We start from the raw sequence: 25,627 nt of genomic DNA on the forward strand, positions 1-25,627 counted from the left end.
CTCCAGATCCGAATACCCTTTCTTGTCTGGGTCTGCTTGACCCCTTCTTTGCTAGGTGATAAAATCTAAATCAAGAGTGAGATTTAAAAAATAAAAATAAAATTAAAAAGCAGAAAAGGCAAAAAGTGAAAAACCATTACAGGGACACCAAAAAACCCATTACTCACCTGTAACTTCTCATTCCAATGTATGAATATTAGTCTGGTTAAAAATAAGCTTAATTCCCTGATTTCTGGAGGACCAACTCACTGGAGCACTTCTAGACTATTCTAATCAAAGAGCTATAGAAAACTGGGCTTTATGGCCCTTCTGTTCGGACTTGTTTTAAGCCAAGAAAAACCCTTTCAGCAAAGAATTTGTATTTGACAAGTTGATACTGTTCCCTCTGTCTGAGGAAAGATTCTCCACCATCTTCACTGGGCCTCTTTGAGGCCCAGCTCAGAGGTCATCCTTATAGAGGAAGTCTTCCCCAAACCTTCTTCCTCATTTCATATTCAAATTAACTGAGCCCACCTGTATGTTCTCAAAACGCTTTCAACACTCTTTGATAGCAACCATCAGCAAGTCATATTCATTTTCCATTCTGTCTTTCCACCATCAGCTTAATACTTTCCTTCTTTGTAGTCCTAGAACTTAGTAAAATCCTAGTCTGTAGGATGCAAAACATCATGACCCACCAATTCTATATACTTGACAACATCTCACTTAGTGAAGACAGCTGCACCACTGCTTATACCAAGTATATGTATTCTGAACTGAAGTCACCATCTTCTCCCTGACATGGTGTGGATTAAGGTAATTTTAAAGAATTCTATAACAGCACCATTAAGTTCTAGAACACTGAAGATACCCCAATGGTTTAATGATTCAAAATAGATTAAGGGATTGCTACTGGGAAATTAATGAACTTAAAAGCACTGAAAATAAAAATGGCTATGAACGTAAAGTAGAAAAGGCAATCAAAATCTGTATATCTCATATAACAAAATCAAAGATCCACCATGAATTTTAAATCTCCCAAAAGACTGTTTAAACATGAAAAGACCTTTAATTCTACAAGCTATAATGTCTCCACTTCCCCCGTCTTACTAATAATCATCAAACTGTAACTCTAAGGTGACATGGTTTGGCTCTAACTTTTCTGAGATCTTGATAGTTGGCAGCTTCCCTACTGATCATTCTCAAGAACACAGGAATGTCTGTTTCGCTGAGAATGTTCTGCTAAAATCATTCTCACACTTTACTATCAAAGTAATGACCTAGTTATCAGATGCTAATGATTCATGGTAGGGTCCTTGGATGGTGGGATTTCTGGTAGCTGAAGTCCTTGCCAGAATTCATGTTTTAAAAAGTCCAAAACTGCTCTGTGAGGACCATATTAAATTCTAACCTCTCTTTTGGAAAGAAATATTAGAAGGAATTTGCCTTTTTTTAGTTTTTTAAAAATTAGGCCCTACTGCACATTCTCAGTGGACAGATGTCATGCTGCCCCATCGCCCAGAGATTTTAGGTTATCTTTATCAAGTGTCTCTAAAGTCATATCAAGCCCAATGATAGATATGTCTGATATGGATAATAGTACAGATGAGTCAACAGGAGTCTATCAAAAAACACCTTCTCTCTTTTTAAATATGGAATGTTGGCACTGCTACTCATTTTTTTGACTATTCTGCACAGTAATACATTTAGTGGCAATCACACACAATTTTTTAAAAAACTGTATTTAGAAATTAGGAAAATGGTCATCAAATGCTTCTATATAAGTTTATGGCTTCTACATATGTTAATGTTTATCTGGTTATTTCCATTTTTTAAAATATGGTTATTTCTAGAGCTCCACTGTTGTATATAAAGCCCCTAAATAAAAACCCTTTTACAGTGACCTGAATCCTAGTATTTATTGGTGATATCTGCCTCAACTATTTCCAAACTGACTGAAAATCTGTCACTTGAAAATAAAAATCTTACATTTTAATTTTTAATTATGAAGTATATTAAGTCTGCATGAAAATGGCATAAAAGAACCATGACCATATTTACATAAAACGTGTACCCATTAGATTCACAATGGACTTTGTAGCAATCCATTTTTAGGATTAAAAACACCCAAAGAGGAATGATCTTTTCTTAGAGTCCAGTGCTGGCTACTATGGCTGGTCTATTATACTAAAAATTATATACTAAAGGCTTTTGATAAATGTGCAATCCTGTAGGCATCTGTAATCATCATTAATCAAGAGAGGTAGGACTGTTTTATATTTTCTATACCTCAGTCCGAAACAAATGAGCTGCCCAAAACCATGGATATAATTATTTCTTCTCTGTTTATATAAGCAATACATGTCTATGTCCTCTGTGGAAACATTAAGAAAAAGAATGAAATATAAAAAAAGAAAACAAGAAATTACCCGTAACGCCCAAACTAGAAAAACCAACTGAACACATGGACATTATATGATCCATTTTTAAAATGTGCTAAAGCAATAATCAGAAAGCATATGAAAGACCTGTGTGCACCTGGAGGACTATGGTGTGGAGGACTAAAGGTGTTTTATATATCTTTTCACTTGTAATGTGAAAGTCAGCATGTGGAAACAAAATAGATATAATAATTAAATGTCCTTCCATGACATCCTAAGGTGAGAGTCACAGTGACAGGTCAGTGGTCACAGTACTGTGGCTAGGAATATATCATCAGTCACCATTCACAAGGGAATTGTCTCCAAATTCCTGGTTTTCTCCCCGGCAACCACCCTGGAGCTGCTGTGGGGCGACAGAGGCCAGCAGTGCTGCATCAGGCCTATGAAGGTGAGGGGGCCTCAGGGGCCAGCCCTGCCAGTTTGGCTCTTGGTGCAGAGCCCCTCCCAGGAGGACTGAGGCCACCCCTATGAAACGGGCAGCTCCAGGCTAGATGGAACCGCCATGTCTGAGCAACATCCAGGCTTCCCAAAGCTCTTCTATCAAATTACCTCTGCCTGGGTAATGATTGTATTTTAACTTAAAGACACTAGATTTTAAGATGCTGTAAAACTCAAGTATTTACTCTTACTAGTTTTGCTGCTATTTTCTAATTAGAAGTTTTACTAAATCAAAAGGACTTCAAAAGTATCACTTGCCATTCAATCTAATGTCAAGAATGGCAAATTCGTTGCTAAGTTAGATGACGTAAAGTACCTATGTAGCCTCCTTAACATTTTCCTAAGCCAGTTTATTAGTTAACTTCTTAAATGTGAACTTAGGACCAAAAATGAGAAGACGAAAGAAACAAATTTAAAATAAAATCCATGTTGAGAAAATATGAAGAGAGATGGGTTCTACGGGCTGAGAGATCTAAAGCCTATACTTAGTATCATTCTGTGCATTCAGTAATCAACAAATTTCCCAAGACAGACAAATGATGCAATGAACTGCAGACCAGGGCCAAGGCAAGGCCACAGTCAAGCAGTTATAAATTTGAGAGGCCTCCTTACTTGTCTAGCAGCGAAGTTTTGGGGGTTGAGCCCTGTGCCGATTGCTCCAAGGCTGACGTTGGGTAGTGTGGAACCAGAGGGAGACAGCTTGTAGCTGGGAGAAGGGGAGAAGGGAGAGCAGGGAGCCTCATCCCCAAGGCACCCATCTTGATTGGAGAAAGGCAAAGTCAGCTGAAAAGTAGTAGGAGTTAGCCAATCACAATGAGTGTTGGTTAGTGAAGCAACAGAATGCAAGAAGGGACAAGAGAGAAACACTAGGAACAAACAGAGTTAGAGTGTATTAGCAATAAACGAGGATGGAATTTGGATCTGATCAGAGTCATCACACTTGGCCCAACAGACACCATCTGTCATCTCTGATATGGATTTTTTCTTATCCTCTAAGTAACACATTCTGTCCATTGCACTAAGATAAAAATTGCCAGACTCTGAATTTTTATGTATCTAATATTGATTACTCTATGTGGCTGCTGAAACAAAAGCCAGAGTAATCTTATGAATCTGTTGCTGCCTGAAACAGCATTATCAGTAACGTCAAAAATTTGCCAGATCTAAAACTTTTTTTTAAATTTTTTTTTTTTTTTTAGATTTTATTTATTTATTCATGGGAGACACAGGCAGAGGGAGAAGCAGGCTCCATGCAGGGAGCCTGACGTAGGACTCAATCCTGGGACTCCAAGATCACGCCCTGGGCTGAAGGCGGAGCTAAACCGCTGAGCCACCCAGGCTGCCCAAACTTTTGGTTTTTATTGCTTTCTGAAGACCAGGGCCATGACAAATCAGTATTCTGAATCAAGGAATTATTTCCTCCAATTGGAAAGACAAGAATCAAAAACAAATAGGTATTCATGACTTCCATAAATCAGGTTGAGAATTTGAACAGTATACCATTATAACTCAAAATAGGTCACTAGAGAAATGGAGAAAGAACAAAGGAACTCTCTTAGAAATATCAAAAGAGAAAGTTCTGGAACATCTTAACAAAGCTAGAAGGGAAGGCCTTGGGAGATACGAATTATCTGCACAATATCCCAAATTTAATTTCTCACTGTATAGCAGCAGAATAAATTGGTCTCTAAAATTTCTTCCACACATTTCGCATTCCCACTATAAAAAGTCAGACCATTTATTTCCCCTTTCCAAACTTCATAAAATTTCTAAAAACTCAGACCTTCTTCATAATACTCACATACTAAAGACAGATGGTTCTAGCTTCTGCCTAGTCACCTGTTGACATCAACTGTTTTCATGCCAACACTTAAATGCAGGTGATGTTTATGTTTTTGCTCATTAATTAATTCAGTGACTCTGTGCTTCCTCCTGGAATCAATTATCAAAAGAACAAATGGGAACCAAAGTGGTTCGCATGAATTATCTTAAAGGATTTGACTCACCTTCTCGAAATAAGGCCCACTATCTGTGGTTCCCATGTCTTTGGAATTAGGTGGACGGAACCCAGATCGATCCTTCCTCATGATATCATTAAAATCCCCGAGATTCATCGCTCGCTTGTCCACGTCAAATTTTTTATCTGGAAGGCTCCCTGAAAAGTAACACAGAAATGAAAGTTTCAAGAACAAATATCTCCCTTATGATGGGGGGTGGGGGGGTACCGGTCCCATTCTTCTCCCTGAGGTGCTGGGCATAAGACCATGAGGGATCTTCTTGGTTCAGGCCCCCAGGGGCACGTGTGGATCCTTTTGTTCCTTCTTAAAAAACTTGTGTCGGTTGTAGCTTGTTTTCAATGGAAGATTGAAAGAGAGATTTAGGGCCAACCTGGTAAAAATCTGACTAAAAAAATAGTTCCACTGGTTATTGACATGTTTGATGACTATAACTCACTCATAAAATCAAATGCACTTCGTGAGAGTTTGTCTCCTGCTGCTGTTTTAGCTTCTGCTAGATAAATGGGTGGGGCTGTGACACAGTTATTGAGAATAAAAAGGCCTAAGAGGCATAGCTGTTGCCCTAGAATTTAAAACTTAGAGTTGGGCACATTAAGTGAACAACAGATTTCCCAAGTACCATGACTACTACTCCTTTTCTTCACAGCTCTGGAAATTTGCTATTATACACTGACATGATCAGTGCCCCTGGAAACTCATTTTTTCGTCACTCTTAGATTTTAAAATATCATAGATCAGACTATCTCCCTTATGACCTAGGACTATTTTCCTTTTTCCTTGGTTTGATTCTTTTATCACCTCAAGGTGAGTAATAGCATCATGGTGACGATCCCACAGACTAAGGGCTGACATGGCAACTGCTCCACTTAGGGTGGGAGAACTCGTCAAAAATGAAACATTCCAGTGCAGACAGGACTACCAACCTGAGAACAGAGTCTGGCAGGGCCACAGACATACTTTGGCCACACACTAGTTTTTAAAATCTGAATTAGTTTCCAATATTTAAGAATCAGGATGTCAATTTATGTCTGAATTTCTGGCCTCGCTCGCCAACTGGAAGCTCTGACAAAGCTGAACCCTTACTCTCCATGGCAACAACTGTTAAGGCCAGAGCAAGGCTGATTCCTTTATCCTGGAGATGGTACATATTCCCCCGACAGCTAACCAGTGGCCTCCAACTCCCAATTTCTTATACCTGGTACATGACACTCATTTCGTTACTTTCCTGGATCCTGCAACTATTTGAGTTTTCAACCCCTACCTAGTGTCCAGGATGGTCCTTTATGTCTGCTGAATGGCACCCATCCCAACTCAAGCTGAGCAGGGATCCAATATGACATCATTAATCACAATATACCCATTCATATTAGTAGAGTGATACACACCTACAGACAAATCCATTTTGCTGCCTGGATTATCTTCAGTTTGACTCTGAAAAAGAAGCAACAGGGAGGGAGGATTAAAGGTTTGAATTAGCAACATCTGTATGAGAGAGATAAAAAAAAAAATGGCATTATTTACATGAGAGTTGTGGCATACTATTGGTACTCTACATGGTCCTTTGATATAAACCTTATACTGGAATGAAGACAAGATCACTGATGATGTGACTAATTTGATTGCCTATGGTGTCTATATTCCCACATTCAATTTTCACATAGAATTAGCTTCAGTAACTCTATGGACAGAGCAATAGCTAAATAGCTGCTTAGAGAAATAAGTTCCAGTCGGCTCAGGATCAAATTCCACGAGTGTCAGCCAAATGATGACAACCTCTTCTCGTGACTTGTCCAGTCATCAAATCTGGAAATGTGCAGCCAAGTCAAGCTATCTGTCTTTTGGCAACTAGGGACGGGGTGTCCCACAATGTTCCCAAGAGATTTAAAGAGAGAGAGAGAGAGAGAGAGAGAGGGAGAAAGAGAGAGAGAGAGAGAGAGAGATTGAGAGAAATCCTACAAGAATTCCCTATATAATTAATTACAAATAGTTCCCCTCCTTATTTTATTGTTGCTGCCGTTTTCAAAACTGTAATACGAAAACTGGTACAGTATTAGGGTACGTTACGTAAGTTTTAAGGCCTGGCTCTTTCTGCCCCTAACCGCTTAAGGAAAAGGACACAAGGACTACAAATTCAAAAGCCATAGCCTTTAAATATTGGAGTATTTCATTAAGAATAAAAGAACAAAAAAAAAAAAAAAAAAAAGAACAGAGGACAAATACTGCTAAATCCAAATCAGAAACACTGTTTAACCAGTTTCTAAATCTGTAATGTTGTACTCTAATGGCAGCGGTCTTCACATTTGTACTAAAAGTAAAAGCTGGGCTGTATTACACATAAAAGAAAATGAAACTTACCAGCAATCCCATATTTGAAAACTGTTTGGCAAGAGGATTCATCCATGAATCATTGTTTCCTCCTTTCAGTGAGCACTACAGAAATGAAATACATAACCTCAGATCCAAATTATTTTATCTCACTTCTTATCAGTTAGATTTAAGTACTGATTGAAAATGCAGAACCAACAGTTTACCTTTCTGAGCCCAAATTTCCCTCTTTAACTGTGGTTATTTTGATATTTTATCCATTAGTCTGAAAGAGTAATAAGCTTTAGTTCTATCTATATTTTCATTCTTATTTGATTCGTCACACTGAGTTAGAACTGGAAATATACTTGGTTAGCTGGTGTTTTGTTTTATTTTAAGATTTTATTTATTAATTTGAGCGAGAGCGAGAGAGCGCACACACGTACAAGTAGGGGAGAGAGAGAGGGAGAAGCAGACTCCTTGCTGAGCAGGGAGTACTACACGAGGCTCAATCCCAGGATCCCAAGATCATGACCTGAACCAAAGGCAGATGCTTAACCAACTGAGCCAGCCAGGAGCCCTTGAGTTTTTGTTTCTTAAGGGACAAACTAGTTTCTCCCCAGAATAGGACATCCAACACCAGCTCCACTTTTACTTCTATGGAGAAGGTAGGTGGAACAATGATGAGGAGTTGGTGGGGATGGGGTGATGGGGCTTTGCTTACTTGTACATTCTACAAATAAAAACTTCTGTTTTGATATTTGTTATGTTGATTTTACTATTCCTCAAAGTGAGTAAGTTCACTTAAGTTCAGTCACAGGTTTTAAGGTCAAAAAAGCCCTCACTGGAGGGAGAGTAGAATTGATAGTTTTTGTTTAATACAGTTTCAGTTTTGCAGATGAAAAGTTTTGTGGCTAGATGTGGTGATGGTTGCACAACAGCGTGAATATACTCACCACTACTGAACTGCCTGTGCACTTAAAAATGGTTACAATGGTAAATTTTACATTATCTGTCTTTGATCACAATCAGTTTAAAAAAAAAGGCCCTAGGACACAAAAGGTCAGAATTGTCAGTTGTGGAGCAGAAACGCCAAATTTCAACTGAGCTGAATCAGTTATGCCTCAGGGCCACCTGAGTGGGCCAGCACCTTTCCTTCACTCACTTCTGTCAATCAGCAGTATTCCTCAACTGTCTTTTTTTCTGTCTTGTTGGGAATTTGTAAATGACAAAAAAAGCCACAACAAGCCAGATAACAGACGAGTACAAAGATACTGAGAATTTTATGGATTAATTCCATCTGTGACTAGGGGGAGGCAAAGCAATCCTTAGAAGGGAAATTGTAACTAGCTGCTTAAACAGGATGCCTCCAACATAAACAACCTATGTTTTTAGGCTATCAAGTTACTGTATGCAGAACAACATTAATATCCTACAGCAAAGGGGATAAAGGCATAGCCCCTTTAGCTGACTGAAGACCTTCCAGGACAGTACTTGGTATTTGAAACCAGGACAATATTCACTGTGAAGTGTTTCATGGGGCAGCAAGGCTCCCATGTTGAAATTAAATATGTGACTGCCTATTTCTAATTTTCATCAGTTTCTCTGCAGAAGGGAAAGAATGCCTCTGCTGGGAGAACGGTTCAGGTTCAAAGACTTGTTCTAGACTGAAACCAAAGTCCTCATCAAATTATGCAAATCAAAGGAGAAACGGCGTTGCTCTAAGACATGGAAAATGACAACTTAATTTCTTTTTTTTTCTTTTTTTTTTAATTAAGTAGGCTCCATACCCAGCGTGGATCCCAACATGGGGCTTGAACTCACAACTCTTAGATTAAGAGTCGGATGCTTAACCAACTGAGCCACTCAGGAGCCCTGGAAAGTGACTTTACAACACAACCTGGTTCAGGATATAGATAAATCATTTGGTTGCTACAGTAGGGTTATGTACTGGCACTTCACTTTGTTGGAAGAATGATTCTGGGTTTTGGAATCTCCCGAATCGGATAAAAACCAGTCATGCTGATTGCCACTGGAAAAGCTGTCATTCTTTGGTTTCTCTTCTATATATCATGGGGACTTACCCTAAGGACTTCCTTGGCTTTAGAATGCAAAAGCATAAAACATTTATAAAATGTGCCTTGAAAGCTTCCAAAGAATTATTATCATATGGAAACTAAAAGTAAAAAAAAAAATCTCCTGTCTTTGAAAATTCCATTTTACTCACAGCAACAGCTCTGTAGTTTGAGGTTTCAAAGTCATGGGGAAGGAAGATGAGGAGTAAAGAGGAAGTAATTATTTGCTCTTAAGAAAATATTTTCACCCTTACTTAGGACTTCAGGGACTCCTTCCATGAGAAAATTCTCAGTTCTGCCTTCTAAGAACAAAGAAACAAGCTCGATCATTTCTAAAGTGGGCTACCTTCATTTGCTTCTTTCCTCCTTGTCCCCAGCTTGCTGAGTTGTGGGAGGAAGCACTTCCCTGAGAGCCGGCGGTGTTCCAGACTCCTCCATCATCCTCCTCCTCCCAGCTGGGATGGCGAGTTCCCGTCACTGGACCGTCACTCTCCCCCCAGCCGTCTTGCATAGATTTGGAATCTTTAAGAAAAAAATGAACGAATCGTATGCAATAGCTACATATTACAATAATCACAATGATCAGTCCTTATGAATGCAGCATTTTAGGGTATTTGTGATCTTATCTAATCCACCTCTGTGGCGAGGCCAATATTCTAGCCCCTTCCACATTCGTATTACCCAGACAAAGGGTAAGTATACCTATAGCTTTAACTATACGATCTTGAAGGAGAGAAGACTTTTTTAAACTGTGAAGGTTTTGTGATGGAAGAGTGATTCTAAGGTTGGAAAGACACAAAAAAATCCCGACAATACTGCTGAAGTATCTCCTTATGCCAAGGGTCTGGCTAATGTCTTCCAACAGCCATTTTGGATCTATTTCAAGTCTACAGCGTGGTATTTCCCATGATGATACAACCAATTTTACAGTGAAAATCATGATGAAATCATGTCTTTGTAAAACTATTTCTATGAAGTGGATTCATAATTTTTTAAATGCACAGACACAAGAATGAATTTCTAGAATATAGCTAAGATTGTACTTCTTCATGTGGCACTATAAGAGTCATAAATATCATACAATAAAATTGACAACAGAATTTATTATTTTTGCTCAAATTTTGAGCATTCACTATGACCACATTTTTAAATCAAAAGATAATTTTTTAAGTCTGCAATATGGCAGAAAAGAGATGCTGGAATACTTTTTAAGAAAACGACAAACAAGTGAAAATGGGCACTCGAAATTGAATTTTTCAACCAAGGAACATCCAATGAGACATTCCATAGCATTGGTTTACAAAGTTTTGCAAATTACTGTGACTACACATTGCCAGCTGGATCAAGTATAGCTTAGACTTTCAATGATTTATGAATAAGAGTGACATGCTTTGTATTAAAAACTCAAACGAACAAATCTTTGTTGGGTTCAAGAAACCTTAAATGCTTCTACGTGGGTGGAAGTATGAGAGGAGAGACAAAGGGATGAGGAAGAAACAGAACGATGAAGTCAGTGAGCAGCAGAGACTGTGTCCCACATGAAAAGCCAGGAAAGTCTTTTTAAATTATACTAACAAAGGAGCAGAAATGCAAAATAGGAATGGTGAGCAATATTTAAGTTACTGGCAAAAAAAGCACCACGTCAACATTTCAATTCTGGCCAGATACTAAACCTAACTTAAAATCAACAAAATTAACTTAGGACTTCTAGTTCACTCTAAGCATGTTAACATATGAAAAGCTAAGTCGCTACCATTTGGTACTAATCATTTATTAAAGGGTCATGGTCCTGAATCTCTTCAAACAGTAGTTGAAACATTAGAACAGCCCTCACCAAAATGTCTGGCCCCCAAATTAATGGAGGCTCCCTCCCAAATAATGCTGTACACTTACTAGGTTTCATGGCATTTGGAGCGTTGGAGGGTGCATTCCCCCAGCCCGTGGTCGATGCTCCCGTGTCATCCATTTCGCCCCACCCAGGACTGCTTTCGTTTGGCTCACCCCAAGCTGAAGTACCATTATCTGGAGCAGGTGGTGTGCTTTTGCTCCAGACTGTAAAGAAAGAAAATGGGTCTCTAAGAATGATCTGTTAAATGAAACATCCTAATATCCAGGGAGTGGGGAGTGAAGGTGGGAGGAACAGGCTCTCCTATGCTCTGTCTGCAGAAATATGAATGGGTTCCACCCTCAGGGAGCATTGTCACTTTAACTTTTGGCCCAGTAACTCCACTGCCGAAATTATACCATAGATATACTTGTAGAGTACATAAAATTATAGGTACAACAATGCTTACTTTAACACTGTGGGAAACCATTTGGAAGCAATCTAAATATCTATCATAAAGTCACTGGTTAGACCAATTACGTCACCCATGAAATAAATACTGTACACAAAGCAAATAAAAGACAAAAATGTATGTGCTAACATGGAAAGTTTTAAAGTATGATGGAAAAAGCAAGGCGAAGAACAGTGTATATAGTATAATCTCTTCTGTGTAAAATCTGTAAAAGATAAGATATATTTTGCTATAGGTATGAAGAAAACTTTTGAATGAGATACAAAATGCTACGAGATTCATTATGTGTGGGAAGAGACCCTAGGGGCTAAGATTCTTTTATTTATTACATTTTGATTTTCCCTACAGTTGAAGGTTTTCATTATATGGCTAATAAATTTCTTTCACATCTTAGCAGGTTTTGTGCTAGATAGGGAATTAATGAACAATCTTTATTTCCTTCCTCATTCTTTTCAATATTTGAGGGGAAAAAAAAGAACTAGTTAAAAGCAATCATTTTCTAAGTGGCCATAACTGCATTCACCGAACACTAGGTTTATCTGAGGAGTGGAAAACGAAGTATTAATTCTAACTGAAAGAAAAAAACAAAAAACCACCTGAACAGTGCATCCCCTTAATTTGTTGAATTATATGCTTTATGGGGACATTCAAGTCGACAATGCCAACGATGGTATTACTAGCACTACTTTCAATTTACCAGGTATGGTATTTCTATCCAAATAGAGGAAGAAGAAAGTTTAATTCTGGGCAACTAATGATCATGAGAAAATAATTTCTTATACGAAGTACTCCACTACCAGAGGTGATCATTAAAAATCATCTGGAAAACGACTGAAATCTTCCAGATCCCAGCCATGCTACAGCATTCTGATGGCCCCTTCGAGAACAACACAAAATACCTCCCTTCACCAGGGAAGGAGAAACACAGAGGATATGTTCCTGAGTAGAAACTGAATGGAAATCAGGTCCATATCTGCTATTTTAATTCTTCATTTTTAAATCTGGAGCATGGTTTGTTTAGCGCCCAAGATACGTTTTTTTGGATTCTGCAAGACCAATACAATTAAAAAAACAAACAAACAAACAACAAAAAAAAAAACCGTACCAACTTTGGGAGACTACCACAGGGATGCCATCTTTTTTCCCTTTTGCCAAGAAAGAACATTGAAAGGTACCACCAGCATCTGTTTTCACTATAATTTTATAAAAAGAAAGCTTCTGTTCACAGTAGAGTATGGTTAATGTAGAAAGATTTCTAGAATACAGCCAAGGAATAAATGCAGCTTAATAAAAATTTAGGATTTTTGTTTATCAAACCCGCAAGAAGCAGCCATTGCCTACCTGATGCTGATTTACTGGTCATCGGGGTAGGCAGGTTTGGTTCTCGAGGTGCTGGGCCCCCTTGGGAATTCTTATCCCACAGATTCACATTCTTGTAGTTATAGCTGTTAGGGTCTCCCCATGCTGAAGTGCCATCATCGATGTCCATTTTCCGACTAATTGACTGTGGGGATGGCTCTTCCCAACCACTGGGTTCCTCGTCCTTAGGGGTTACTGGCTGTGGCCCACTGCTCCAGTTGGAATTGGAAGGTCGTCCGTTGCCTGGAGGTGGTGGTGGGGGGCCTCCCCATGAACCAGAAGCCTCTGGTTGTGGTGGCGGTGGCTGCTGTGGCTGCTGCTGCTGTTGGTGCTGTTTATGCCAGGAATTGGGCTGTCTGCCAGTCTCAGTCCACGCTGGAGACCTTTTGCAATCTTCCCACCCACCTTTGGAAGCTAGGCTTGCATTCCCGCTGTTCCCCCAAGTTCCAATTTCATTCTGCCCTCCTTCTCCCCACCCAGACACAGGTTTGCTTGCAGAACTTTCCCAACTGCTGTTTTTCGCCTGATCAACTTCCTCTCCCCAACCATTCTTCCCAGAAGTCCATCCTTGATTGGGCTGGCGTCCCCCTCCCCACCCCTGATCCTTGCTGGAGTTCTCATTCCAAGAAGATGTCTTTTCATCTGGTCGTCCGCCTCCCCAGTTGGAAGAGTTGTTGTTCTTATAGTCATTCCAGCCTCCTGTGTTCTTGGGGTCTTTCCACTCTGTAGAGGCTGAGAGCTCCCCCCATCCAGACTTCATTTGATTGCTTTGGCTGGGTGCATCTCCCCAGCCCCCTGAGTTCTTGGTCTGTGTGGCAGCGCTCTCCCACCCCTCAGTTCCTTTGTCCGATTTCCCCTCAGGCCTTGGCACCTCTTCAATATCCCACACAGTGTCCTGCTTAATTTGAGTTTGGCCCCAGCCAGTGTTTGAGAGCACCCTGGGGTCCAAATCAGTTCGGCTCAAAAGAGTCTGTAAGACAGCCTGACAATCAGGATGTGTGGGCCGGTATGACCGACGGCCAGAATTATGACTGTCACTACTTCCTGCTTTGTGGTTACTTCCAGTGCTTTGACCTCCAACTTCACTTCCTGTGGAGCTGGAAGATCTTCCCCAACAGGGAGCCTGGGCATTGCCTTGGTTTTCAGGGAGGGGGTGGCCCTTTTGATTGTCCCATGCTCCAGTGCTAGAATTTGGTTGGTTTGGACCACTCCATTCTCCAATTTTCAACTCATCAGACCCAGTCGGCTGTTTCCATTCTCCCTGAGAGACCCCAGATGTCATTTTGTTCCCTTCACCCCATTTGTTGTCATTAGAGTCCTGAGGGCCAAAGTTCCAGGACCCACCCGTAGACCTGTTATTGTCCCAAGAGTCATTTTTTGACCCAGATGATTTCTGAACAGAAGCTCCTTTCCAGGAGTCCTCTCTATCTTTTCCATTGTTCCCATTGTTTCCAGAATTGCTTTGTCCAGAGGCTGTGTCAGTTCCAGAAGGCCCCCTAGCTGCACCCCAAGATCCAACACTCCCAGTCTTTCGATCTCCAGTGCTTTGTGAAGGGGCATCAGTGCTCCTGGAGGCGTTCCCCAAGCCCATTCCAAAGGGCATTCCCTTATTCTCCATGGGGTTTGGTGAACTTAAGTTCAAGGAGTTAGTGTTTCCATTTTTTGGTCCATCAGTGTTATGAATTTGAGCCTGTTCTCTGCCAGAGACAACAAAATTAACACCCGCATTTTCCATCTTTGACTGCTGTTCCCTGGATGCCTGACCTACTGTGCTAACCTGTGCACTGGAATTACTAGTATCCGTTTCCAATGCCCCTTTCCTAGAATTTCCTTCTTGGACCAGCGCTGGCCAGGCAGATGGGTTGCTATTTGGGTTAAAGTTGCTGAAGCCAGAGCCAGGTCCAATTCTATCCTGACCACTCACATTCCTCCAATTTCCTAGTCCATTGTTGCTCTCTGTTGTAGAGTTGGAAGATTGAACAGATTTAGTCTTAGGGTCAGATTTCCAGACCCCAAGATTACATTCGTTCCCAGAACTTGCAGACTGGCACTGGCTCCCTTTTCCTTTGTTACTAGTGGTGCTTCCTGGCAGAGTGCTCTTCTCAGAGCCAGGGTTCGAGGCACTGTTGTTATCGGTGGTGTTTTCGGAAGAAGACTCAGTGTCTTTGCTGGCAATACAAGGCCACTCTTCCACGTCAGACCCGTCTACAATCACCTTGTCCCAGGTGTGAATTGGGTTGGGGGAGGCGCCGTTGTTGGAGGAGGCTCCCGGGCCCCAAGTGGAATTTGCATAATTTGAAGCAGCAGCACCTCCAAGGGTTGACTCTGGGAAAGAGATTATCTTATCAATCACAGCTACACATGCATGCTCTATTAACACCTCAAGCTCAAACTGCCCCTAAGAGAGCTCATACAGTTCCCCACAAACTCAATTCTCTACCCAGTTGCCTGTCTTGGTTAACTGCGTCACTCTTCGGCTAGTCATCTCTTCTCTTTCATTTTGCCAGGTTGCTATATTGCTAAGTGTAACTCCACCACATTTCTCAAAGCTGTCCCCTTGTCATTCCTATTGACAGAGAAGGGCCTTCTTAGATCTTGAGATAATGTAGTAACACCCTCAACTTGCTTTCTATCTCCAATGTACTCTGAACACTCCTGGCTAGAGTCATTGTTCTGAAGCACACCTTCAATTAGATCACTGCCATAGGGGAAGCTCCCAATGGTTTCTTAGCACACATAAAGATGCTGCACAACCTGGGACCAACAGACTTTTCTAGTCTTATCTTCCACTACTTTCTATGTCCACACTACTTGACAGTGCACAACTTATGCCCTCTCACCCTGGCACTGTTCCACATTGGCAGCTACTGGCTTCTCCTCTTGGATTCATATACTGAAATATACCCATCTTTCTGGGCCTAGTTCAAGTGCCGTTTCTTCTATGAGGGTTTTGTTTTGTTTTTAGTTCATCACCTGAAAAATAACCTTTCCCTGTCTGGAGCTGTTTTGCTTAGTGCTGTGGTACTGTGTTCACATCTACTTTCTCCCACATTAGCACAGAGACTCCCCCCAAAGCTCCTCCTCTTAGGCAGAGACCCTTCTTGCTAACGTTTGAATTCTACATAGTGGCCAGTGCACTGCTACTCAGTAAGCATCTGATGAATGATGAATGCCCACCCAGCTAGATTGCTGGGACAGACAAGCATGAATCAGTCTCTAAGTGCCCAAGGAACTTAATCTGATAAATTAGTCTGGCTCAGCACATATTTTGGTGGAATTTATCATATTTGGTGGGAAGAAAAATGACATGTTTTTAACCCAGTAATTTCTTCTAAATTTGTTTTAGTTACTTTAACCAAGAAGCCTTAAATCAATATAAGGTTGAAAAAATATTACATAGAGCCATATAAGAGTACGAAAGCAGAGAATCTCAAAATCTTAAGACTCCGGGGTCTCCTTGGTTTTAAGAATGCAAACGAGAGAGTCTGACTCACACTGGACTCATGTCTACATCCAGGCCTGGGTAGATTTGACTGCAGAACCACCTGATGTGACCACCCCTCACGTACTTCCTCTTGCAACTGCCTTTTTTTTTTTTTTAAAAGATTCATTTATTTATTTATTTATTTTATTTTAGATATATATATATAGAGAGAGAGGCAGAGACACAGGAGGAGGGAGAAGCAGGCTCCATGCAGGGAGCCTGACGCAGGACTCGATCCCGGGACTCCAGGATTGCGCCCTGGGCCAAAGGAAGGCGCTAAACCGCTGAGCCACCCAGGGATCCCCTTGCAACTGCTTTTAAGGGGCCAGGAAGGGAAGGGCCATGAGGCTTTTCCCTGCCTGCTTTGGGCTTGGCCTGCCAGCCACCACAGAAAAGTCTGCATAAAGCCATAACCATGAGGTTTCTCTACATCCTTACTCTGCACATGAGATGGTGATAGAATTTTCTAAGGCAATTCCATGTTTAAACTCAGAATAAAGTGTGCTACAGTTAACAATAACCAACTCATTGTTCTTGCCAAGGCTTGATTATGTTTAAGCTTTGAATTTTAGTATAGCTTCAAAAGATATTTTAAGAGCTAAGCGAAAATCTGTTAATAAGCTTTAAAAAAAAGAGAAGGGGAAGAGGTGATGTCTGGAGGTTCTTAGCTATTAGCTGATTTAACATTTATCTATTAAAAACTATCAAAATTTATAGCCCCCCCTTGTAGATATATCTACATCTAGGGTTTTTTTGTTTTGTTTTGTTTTGTTTTGTTTTAAAGTAAGCTCTACATCCAATGTGGGGTTTGAACTTACAACCCCAAGATCAAGAGTTGTGTGCTCTATTGACTGAGCCAGCCAGGAGCCCAGTTTTTAACAAAGCCCAAAATCCTCTAAAGAAACAATGAGTCAAAAAAAAAAATCTAATAAAAAACTACAGAATGGTATTATTTGGTATCTCCTCCCCACCCCAAGATTCTACACAGTAATCTAAGAGACGATTCTCTCTATACTTCCAGCATTCTGAGAACATAAACATAGGCAAGTAAGATTCAGAACAAGTCTTTGCACTAGCCCCACCTCTAATTATCCTCTGAGCACACACTTGTGGTGACAGCTGGAACTATGGAGGCTCAAATTTATAATGCACTTGTGTAAAAAAGAAGAAAAGTCCCACATGGTGATGACAAACAACAGCCACATTAGTTTCTCATGCCAAGAGCACATACTGGACGCTAAAACCCAGTTTCAGAAGAGAAGTGCTGGTACACATTTCACACTGGGATCTTCTCCCGTCTTTTGAGTAATCCCAAGAGTCTATCTAATGAAGGGTTTTTGTGGACTTTATACCAGGCAATACAAAAGAAGTGATCACTCTCTTTCAAGCTGCCATGAAATCAATTCACAACACCTCTTCCTCACCTGGTGCAGTCCCACTGTCACTCTGCAGCAGCGTTCCTGTCACTTGTGCGTTGTTTGAGTTTGCTCCAGGTGCTGTGGAGGGAGGAGGCCCTGCTCCGCCCCCGAGGAGCATGCAGGACGGCGGAGGGGGCTGCCCACGTTTTAGTAACACTTTGTGGTCCTGCTGGCAACGGAATCGCGGCGGCACCTCCCGAGGCATGTAGCGGGCGGCGCTTGGCGGTTGTCCGTTCGGCACTGCCACCCTTTTGGCATTGTTGCCACCATTGACTGGTGGCGATGGAGAGCTGCCAATTGGGCTGGCGGCCGTTGGTTGGCTTAAACTTGGTTTCGTCACTTCGGGCACTGAAAGAGAAAGATTGAGAAACAGTCTTTGAAATAAAATACATTTTTCTAAAAATGGTTTTTAATAAAGCTTACATGAGATCAATTCCAATAAGACAACTCTTCTACCATCCTACTGTGAATGGTGGTGGTCGTTCTAAATTCTCCTACATCTTCGGTTTATTGGAGGTATGGCAGAGGTGGGGAGTAATGGTGACAATGACTCAAAGACAACAATGCCACAGAATTCTATTTCCATTAATTAAGGGGGAAAGGGAAGCAATCACCATTCACTCCCCTAAATCCATGAAGGGCTGCCCAGCAAGTCTGAGGGTGCATATGGGCCCCAGGTAAAGCCCTTGGTAAAAGTTCAAGGCTCTAGGTTGGAATGGCCTTGCCCTTTATCCCCATTCTTAAAGACCTACCTCTGAGAAACACTTTTTTTTTTTTTTAGGATTTTATTTATTTATTCATAGAGACACGAGAGAGAGGCAGAGACACAGGCAGAGGGAGAAGTAGGCTCCATGCAGGGAGCCCGACGTGGGACTCGATCCTGGGTCTCCAGGATCACACCCCGGCTGCAGGCGGGGCTAAACCGCTGCGCCACCGGGGCTGCCCCTGAGAAACTTTTCTTGAAGTCCCTGGACTAGGTAGGCAAAGCACCTTCATCTGTGCTCTAGAAGCATGATGCCCATCTTTCTTTACCTTGAATTTACCATATTACATTGAAATTCTCATTTACAGGCTTCTCACCCTCACCAGGCCCAAGAGTCTCTCAAGGGTAAGGACCCAGCTTTCATCTTTTTTTTTCTTAGGGTCTAGCACAGAGTAGACCCCCACAGAAAATCTCAGCCCTGGAGAAATCAACTTGGGTTTGGCTTCTATAGCTACCTGAACTTACTCTTGCTTCACATCCATATGTAAATAATTAAAAATGTTATACATTTTTTTGCTTTTGTCAAAATTTTTAAGGGTATCTTGTATATTTGTTCCAAATATTTAAAATAAAAATTTCAGGGGCGCCTGAGTGGCTCAATCAGTTAAGTGTCCGACTCTTGATTTCAGCTCAGATCATGATCTCAGGGCTGTAAGATAAGCCCCACATCGGGCTCTGCACTGGGCATGGAGCCTGTCTAAGATTACTTTCTCTCTCCTCCACCCTCTCTAAAAAGGAAACATAAAATAAATATTTCAAATAAAAATTTTAAAATGTAGGTATTTTTCCTACTTATTTTAAAGAATTTAATGTTTTACCTTACTTTTTTAAATGGTGGACAGGAGGTATGGCATGTGCAGGATGAACGTGAAGATAATATACTCTGCAGGACTCTCTGGCTTTCCTCTCAACTCTACAGGGAATGTCCTACTCTCCTTTTGCCTCATCCTACCAAACAATTGCCACCCTTTCCAAGAAAATCTACCTGGCAAATAGAAACAATCACTGAGCCTGATAATTTGGATGATACTGAAACCCAAATCCCTGACATCCAGAGTAATGTTTGGGCCAGCTCTGGTGGCAGTATTGCGTTGACTGCTGACATGATACTGGGCCAGCATGTTGCTCGCTGAACTGGCTGGTTCCTTTATGGACAGAGAGACATCATCAGAAATCAGGGGGCCCGATCTACTCCTATTGAACACTAGTGAGCACTGTGAGCAGTAAGACCAAAGAGTAGGAGCCTGAAGTAACTTCAAGGCCCTCTGGTCTAATCTTAACCAACCCTGAGGCAGTAGTGGGTCTCCCAGTAAGGAAGGGAGGTCTGAGGATCCACAACCTGATGAGCAGAATAAACTTGTTTCTTCAGAAAAATAAGTTGGTTATTGCCTGATATTATCAATATAGTAGGCTCTGCATGACCTATAAGAGCTGATAGATAAAAATAACTGATAAATGAAGATGATCTATGCCTGCAAGATTCCCATAGCAGATGGCATTCCCAATCCCCTTTCCTCTCATGAGAATAAACAAGAAGCTGGCAAGGGCTGGGAGGATTCTTCCCAAATGTTTTTTAGGATGGAAGGAGCTATGCTTCTGAGGCTGCCCTTCTATAAAAGGGCTAGAATCTTCACTCTGAGTTAACCATGCCTGTTACATGCCTTGACTCATTTCCCTAAAATAAAATAAGACATAGTAAGAGCAGCCTACAGCACTGAGGTCTGAACCTTAGTTTGACTAACTTGACAACATTCACAGCACAACCAAAGAAACTTGGAGGGTATCCTATATTGTGTAAGATTTCTTACAAAAGTGCCTCAGAGCATTTTCCCACTACATCAGAGGTAGAAGGGATTGTAAATAATAAAGTCATTATGAAATTGGACCACTTTTCAACCACTTTCCTTCTAATATGGGACTCTATTCTGGGAGATCAGTCATTCAAAACTCTAGGACACAGAAAAAGCGTGAGGTACATGTTAGGAAAAACTGTGTTTCAGAACTTGAATGAAATCTTATTCAATTTTTTTCTTACACCTTTCTGTGACTTCAAGAATTTTAAGCATTTAAAGGTCAATCAGAAATCTAGAGAGCAATGTGGCTGTTAGGCAGGAGGCCCACTCCAACCTCCTTCTTGAAGTCCAAACTTAAGACATCCCAGAATCAGTGTGTGGTTCACAGCATGCTTCAGAATGTCAGGTGCTAAGAGAAGAAATGGAAATTAACAGAGTAGGAATTACTTTTCAGACCCTCTCATTTCTCTTCTGCACCTTAATGATTCGTAGGTTTTTGTTTTTTTTTTTTTTTTTTTTTTGATTCGTAGGTTTTAATGTGACCTTTCTAAAGATGCTCAAAATAAGGGCATGCTTATTTTCCACAGAAAAGGTCTGTGGCTTAAACATGAACTCTGTATCAAAGGAAAATAAAGACATTGTGAAAAATGCTGTGTATCCAATTTTCTAATTGCCTTTCATTGACTTCCAGGAACTAATAATAATTGATTTTTTTTCCTTTCCCTATTATTACTGTTTATTCTCATCACTAACTGAACTTCTGAATTGCCTCTATTCCTGAAAAATTTCAATAAAATACATACAAGCCCTAAAAAGACATTATTTTCAACTGAAAATCTCTGGGTGAATGATTATCAGTTACAATGCAATACAAAAACTCTCAAGGACTGACACACAGAGAGTGGACCCCACACACTTAAGAACTCTCAGTACCCTTTAAGCACTGTCTCCATTTCTTTACCTTCTACTCACTCCTCAAACTCAATGCACCCTGGCATCTGCCCTGAACATCTCCCTGGAAACCTCTCTCCTCATTCAACAACTAGTGATCATTATTGCCAATCTATTTTTTTTTATTCAGAAAGAGAGAGAGAGGCGCAGAGACACAGGCGGAGGGAGAAGCAGGCACCATGGGGAGAACCCGATGTGGGACTCGATCCCAGGTCTCCAGGATCACACCCTGGGCTGCAGGCGGCGATAAACTGCTGAGCCACCTGGGCTGCCCCATTATTGCCAATCTAATGAACATTCGACGAACAACTTCTTTGGCTTGTCTGCAACTTCTGACACTATTGGCCGTTTCCTCCCTCTGTGTTTGTGAGAGCTGCTGAGACCCACACCAGCCAGCTCTCTACCTCTTTCTTCTGTTGTGGGTTCTCATCCTCTTCTTGGTCAGGGGTCAGCAAACTTTTCTGTAATGGGCCAGACAGTAAATATTTTAGGCTTTGCCGGCCATATGGTCTTTGCTGTGATGACTCAACTGTTCACATGTAGGCAAAAGCAGCCACAGACAATGTATAAATGAGTAAGTGTGGCTGTGTTACATACAACTTCACTTACTGCACTAAAATATAAATTTCATATTATTTTCACTGACTGAAATTATTGTTCTTTTATATTTTTTCTAACCATTGAAAAAAATGTAAAAAAAATATTCCTAGCTCGCGGGCAATATGAAAACAGGAGGGGAATCAGATTTGCCCAGAAGGTTGTAGCTGGCAATTCCCTAATCAGGTTTGTAAGATGGCCAGCTGAATTCGGTCATAAGTTGTGTCTTTAAAAAAAAAAGAAAAGAAAGAGAAAAGAAAGAAAGAAAAGAAAGAAAGAAAGAAAGAAAGAAAGAAAGAAAGAAAGAAAGAAAGAAAGAGAAGGTGAGGCCTATACTATTCTCACATTTAAGGTACTTGAGTACAAATTCCCCCATATTGAGAATTTAACAATTATGTGCATTTCCCAAATCCCTACCTCCACCTCAGATCTCTTTCTCTCTTCTTCCCTTTACCCTCAAACTTGTTCCCCATCTCCCCATTATCTCCTAGCTCAAGGAACAGAGTCATCACCCAACCAGATTCTCAAGTAGGAAATCTGGAAGGTGTCTTAGACTTTGTTCTCTCCTTGCACATCATTATCTGATCATCGTTACATTCCACTGAGCCAAAGCATCTCTCTGATGCCTTCCTTCCTCCTCTCTACCACCACTGTTCCTAACCAGGTTCAAGTCCTCATTACCTCCCACCTGGACTATTCTGTGCCCATCTATCTGAACCATATGCCTTATACCTCACATTCATTCACTCTCTAGACGTAGCCAGCTCCAACTCTGAACAAATGGCTCCCATCAATGTTAGAATATTCACGTATTTCTACATGGTGTGACATACTGTAAGTAGTTTACTTTGTAAATTACTTACTTGGGGTGGGGAGAACCCACCTCAAGTCTTTCAGAGTAGACTCGAGACTATCCCAACCACCAAGACACACACTTACTAAATATGCCTTCTGGAGTAGACTCAGAAGACAGAGTTGTGGTCAATGTACCATAACAGTCCATCACCCCAGGTATGCTGATGGGAAGGTGCTGTCCTTCAGCTGTGTCCCATGTGTGGTAAAGGTCATGAATTGCTGCTGTGAATGACAGTATCTAAAAATTTCAATCTACTAAGCTGGAAGCTTTTCCCTGTTGGCTTTGACTCTCAGCATCAGTACTTTCACTATCAGAATAAGTCTCACTGAACAAAACACCTGACAGACATTTACCAAGAGACTGTTAAGTGTTAGTTACCTGAGCTTCCTCAGGTGGCAATTGTTCCACTAGGGGTTAAGCAGCTCCACATGTTTAACCCTTCCAAATATGATGCAGGTCCAAATTCATTGGCCAATCAGGCCCAAACCCCACAGGCTCCACAGAAGTAGATCTCTCTTTCCTCAGTGCGGTGCCTGTTATAGGAACTGCAAATCCCTTCCTAGACACTCTATTTCTACTAAAGGTGCTTAAGGTCATGTCAGTGGTTTGTTTTGTTTTGTTTTTAAAGATTTTATTTATTCATTTTAGAGAACGAAAGGAGAGAGAGTGTGCACACAAGTGGGAGAGGGACAGAGGAAGAGGGAGAGAGAGAATCTCAAGCAGACTCTGTGCTGAGCATAGAGCCCAACACGGCTCAATCTCATGACCCTAAGCAGGTTATGACCTGAGCCAAACCAAGAGACAGATGCTTAACTGACTGAGCCACCCAGATGCCCCAAGTCATGTTAGTTTTTATAAATCAGTCATTTCATACTGATAACTACACGCTAAGCCAACCATGACCCTAACAGCTTTTTTTTAAAGATTTATTTATTTATGATACACACAGAGAGAGAGAGAGAGAGAGAGAGAGAGAGGCAGAGACACAGGAGGAGGGAGAAGCAGGCTCCCCGCAAGGAGCCTGATGTAGAACTCGATCCCAGGACCCTGGGATCACACTCTGAGTTGAAGGCAGCCACTCAACCACTAAGCCACCCAGGCATCCCTCCAGATAATTTTTATTTTTACTTCTATTTTCTCCCTGGTTCTACCAAGTAAATTCCTTAGGAGACCTGAAACAAGCTCTTAGCTCACTTTAGGATTATTTTACTTTAATTTTTGATGGGGAGGTGGGGTGGGAACAGTTTGGAAACTGTAGGGTATATTTCATTTTATGGTAGGTGAGAGAAAAATCCTATTTGGAAAGAAAATAATAAGTAGAAAAGAAAGTTTGATTTTTAAGATTTTGGCAGAGGAAAGCATTTCTGAGAAAAGATCTAACACACACACACACACACACACACACACACAATCTAAGAAAGAATGCCTTAATGGATTTTTGATCTTCCAATAGAAACACCACTTACCATACAAAACAGCTTGTTTCCATAGCTCAGTTGATACTTGGCCTCATGAACATTAGAGTTGTGGCCAGGCCCAAGAACCTAACCACCATGTTTCAACAACCCAGAGCCTAGATTTTCCAGGAAAATGCCTATTTTCTCATCTGCTGTCCTGATAAATCAAAAAAGTCCTATAAATATAAATACTATGTGCCCAAATCCTTTCCTAGATAGTATGTTGGTTTAGAAAATATGGACACTGTACTACTATCAATAACTCTATTTTTATGATAAGTATGACTTCTATTTCAAACATGTAATTTATAAAGATACTTCCAAATAAAGCCCACTTCTGGGTTGGTACTAGCTGAATGTACAAGGGGAGAACACTATTCTTTCTAACTAATTAAGATAATTATCACTAAAAATAGTTTTTATCAGTTTTTTATAAATCACTACAAGGTCCCAGACTACATTCTCCCTTGAAATGCCTTTTGATTAGTAATATATTACAGTAATGTCTGGTCATCTGAGAATTTGCTTTCCAGAACTAAGTTTCCTTAAAAACTAGCACTGTCTTTATTAGTTTTCCATTACTGTATGGCACACTTTGGCCTGGTGGTCCAACAAAAGAAAACAAAAACAAGAAAAAAACCAATCATTAGAGGACCTCCCATCACATCTTGGCCTATCCATTCATCTGCCCAGACCTTCCTCCAAGTTATCGCAGTCCTGTGACTCCTTTCATCAGGGGCAGTGGTACTCAACCTGGGACATGTCCTGGGGTTACCTGTAGATGTTCTCAAAATACACGTGCCAGGACTGTGGCCTGAGACCATGAATGTTTAGGAAGAGGCCCATGCTTGTATATTCTGATAAGTCTATGCAAATAATTTTAACATATACCCTCATTGTGAACCACGTATTTAAGTGGGCAAGGATAGGAGCTAGAATATTGGTCTCAAGGAATGAAGCCTACCATTCTGAAGGGGAACCAACCAAAAGTGTGGCCATCACCAGACAAGACTTCATAATCAAAATCTGAACAGAAGAGAGAGAGATCTCTGGGGCACCTGGGTGGCTCAATGGCTGAGCATTTGCCTTTGGCTCAGGTCGTGATCTTGTGGTCCTGGGATTGAGGCCCACATCAGGCTTCCCATGGGGAGCCTGCTTCTCCCTCTATGTGCCTGCCTCTCTCTTTCTGTCTCTCATGAAAGAATAAATAAAATCTTAAAACAAAAATAAAAAACAAAATGAGAGAGAGAGATCTGAAAAACACAAAGACCATTAGGTTGGGGATTACCCGAAGGACACCTGTTTACAGCACATTACTTTTTCGTAACAGAGTTAAAATATATTATTTTTTGAAAAAGCATATTCCAAGCTCTAGCTCAGAAGACCACGAGACCATC

The 25,627-nt window shown here is 40.9% G+C and overlaps 1 protein-coding gene across 5 annotated transcripts in view; it reads right to left on the reverse strand.

The window, feature by feature from the left end:
• The window catches only part of TNRC6B (trinucleotide repeat containing adaptor 6B), a 255,735-nt gene that overhangs the window by 41,825 nt on the left and 188,283 nt on the right, over positions 1-25,627 (reverse strand). For 3 of the 5 annotated variants that reach the window (XM_041755370.1, XM_041755371.1, XM_041755372.1), the window contains 7 exons: positions 17,820-18,161; positions 12,894-15,236; positions 11,149-11,307; positions 9,602-9,777; positions 7,232-7,306; positions 6,262-6,307; positions 4,865-5,013 (listed from right to left, as the gene is read on the reverse strand). In XM_041755370.1, coding sequence (XP_041611304.1) covers positions 4,865-5,013; positions 6,262-6,307; positions 7,232-7,306; positions 9,602-9,777; positions 11,149-11,307; positions 12,894-15,236; positions 17,820-18,161 — 3,290 coding nt within the window. Of the gene's footprint in view, positions 1-3,470; positions 3,642-4,864; positions 5,014-6,261; positions 6,308-7,231; positions 7,307-9,601; positions 9,778-11,148; positions 11,308-12,893; positions 15,237-17,819; positions 18,162-25,627 lie in introns of all 5 variants that reach the window. The other 2 variants (XM_041755375.1, XM_041755373.1) reach the window with 2 other exon arrangements.

Source organism: Vulpes lagopus, chromosome 5 (assembly GCF_018345385.1).
Source record: "Vulpes lagopus strain Blue_001 chromosome 5, ASM1834538v1, whole genome shotgun sequence".
Taxonomy (NCBI): Eukaryota; Metazoa; Chordata; class Mammalia; order Carnivora; family Canidae; genus Vulpes; species Vulpes lagopus.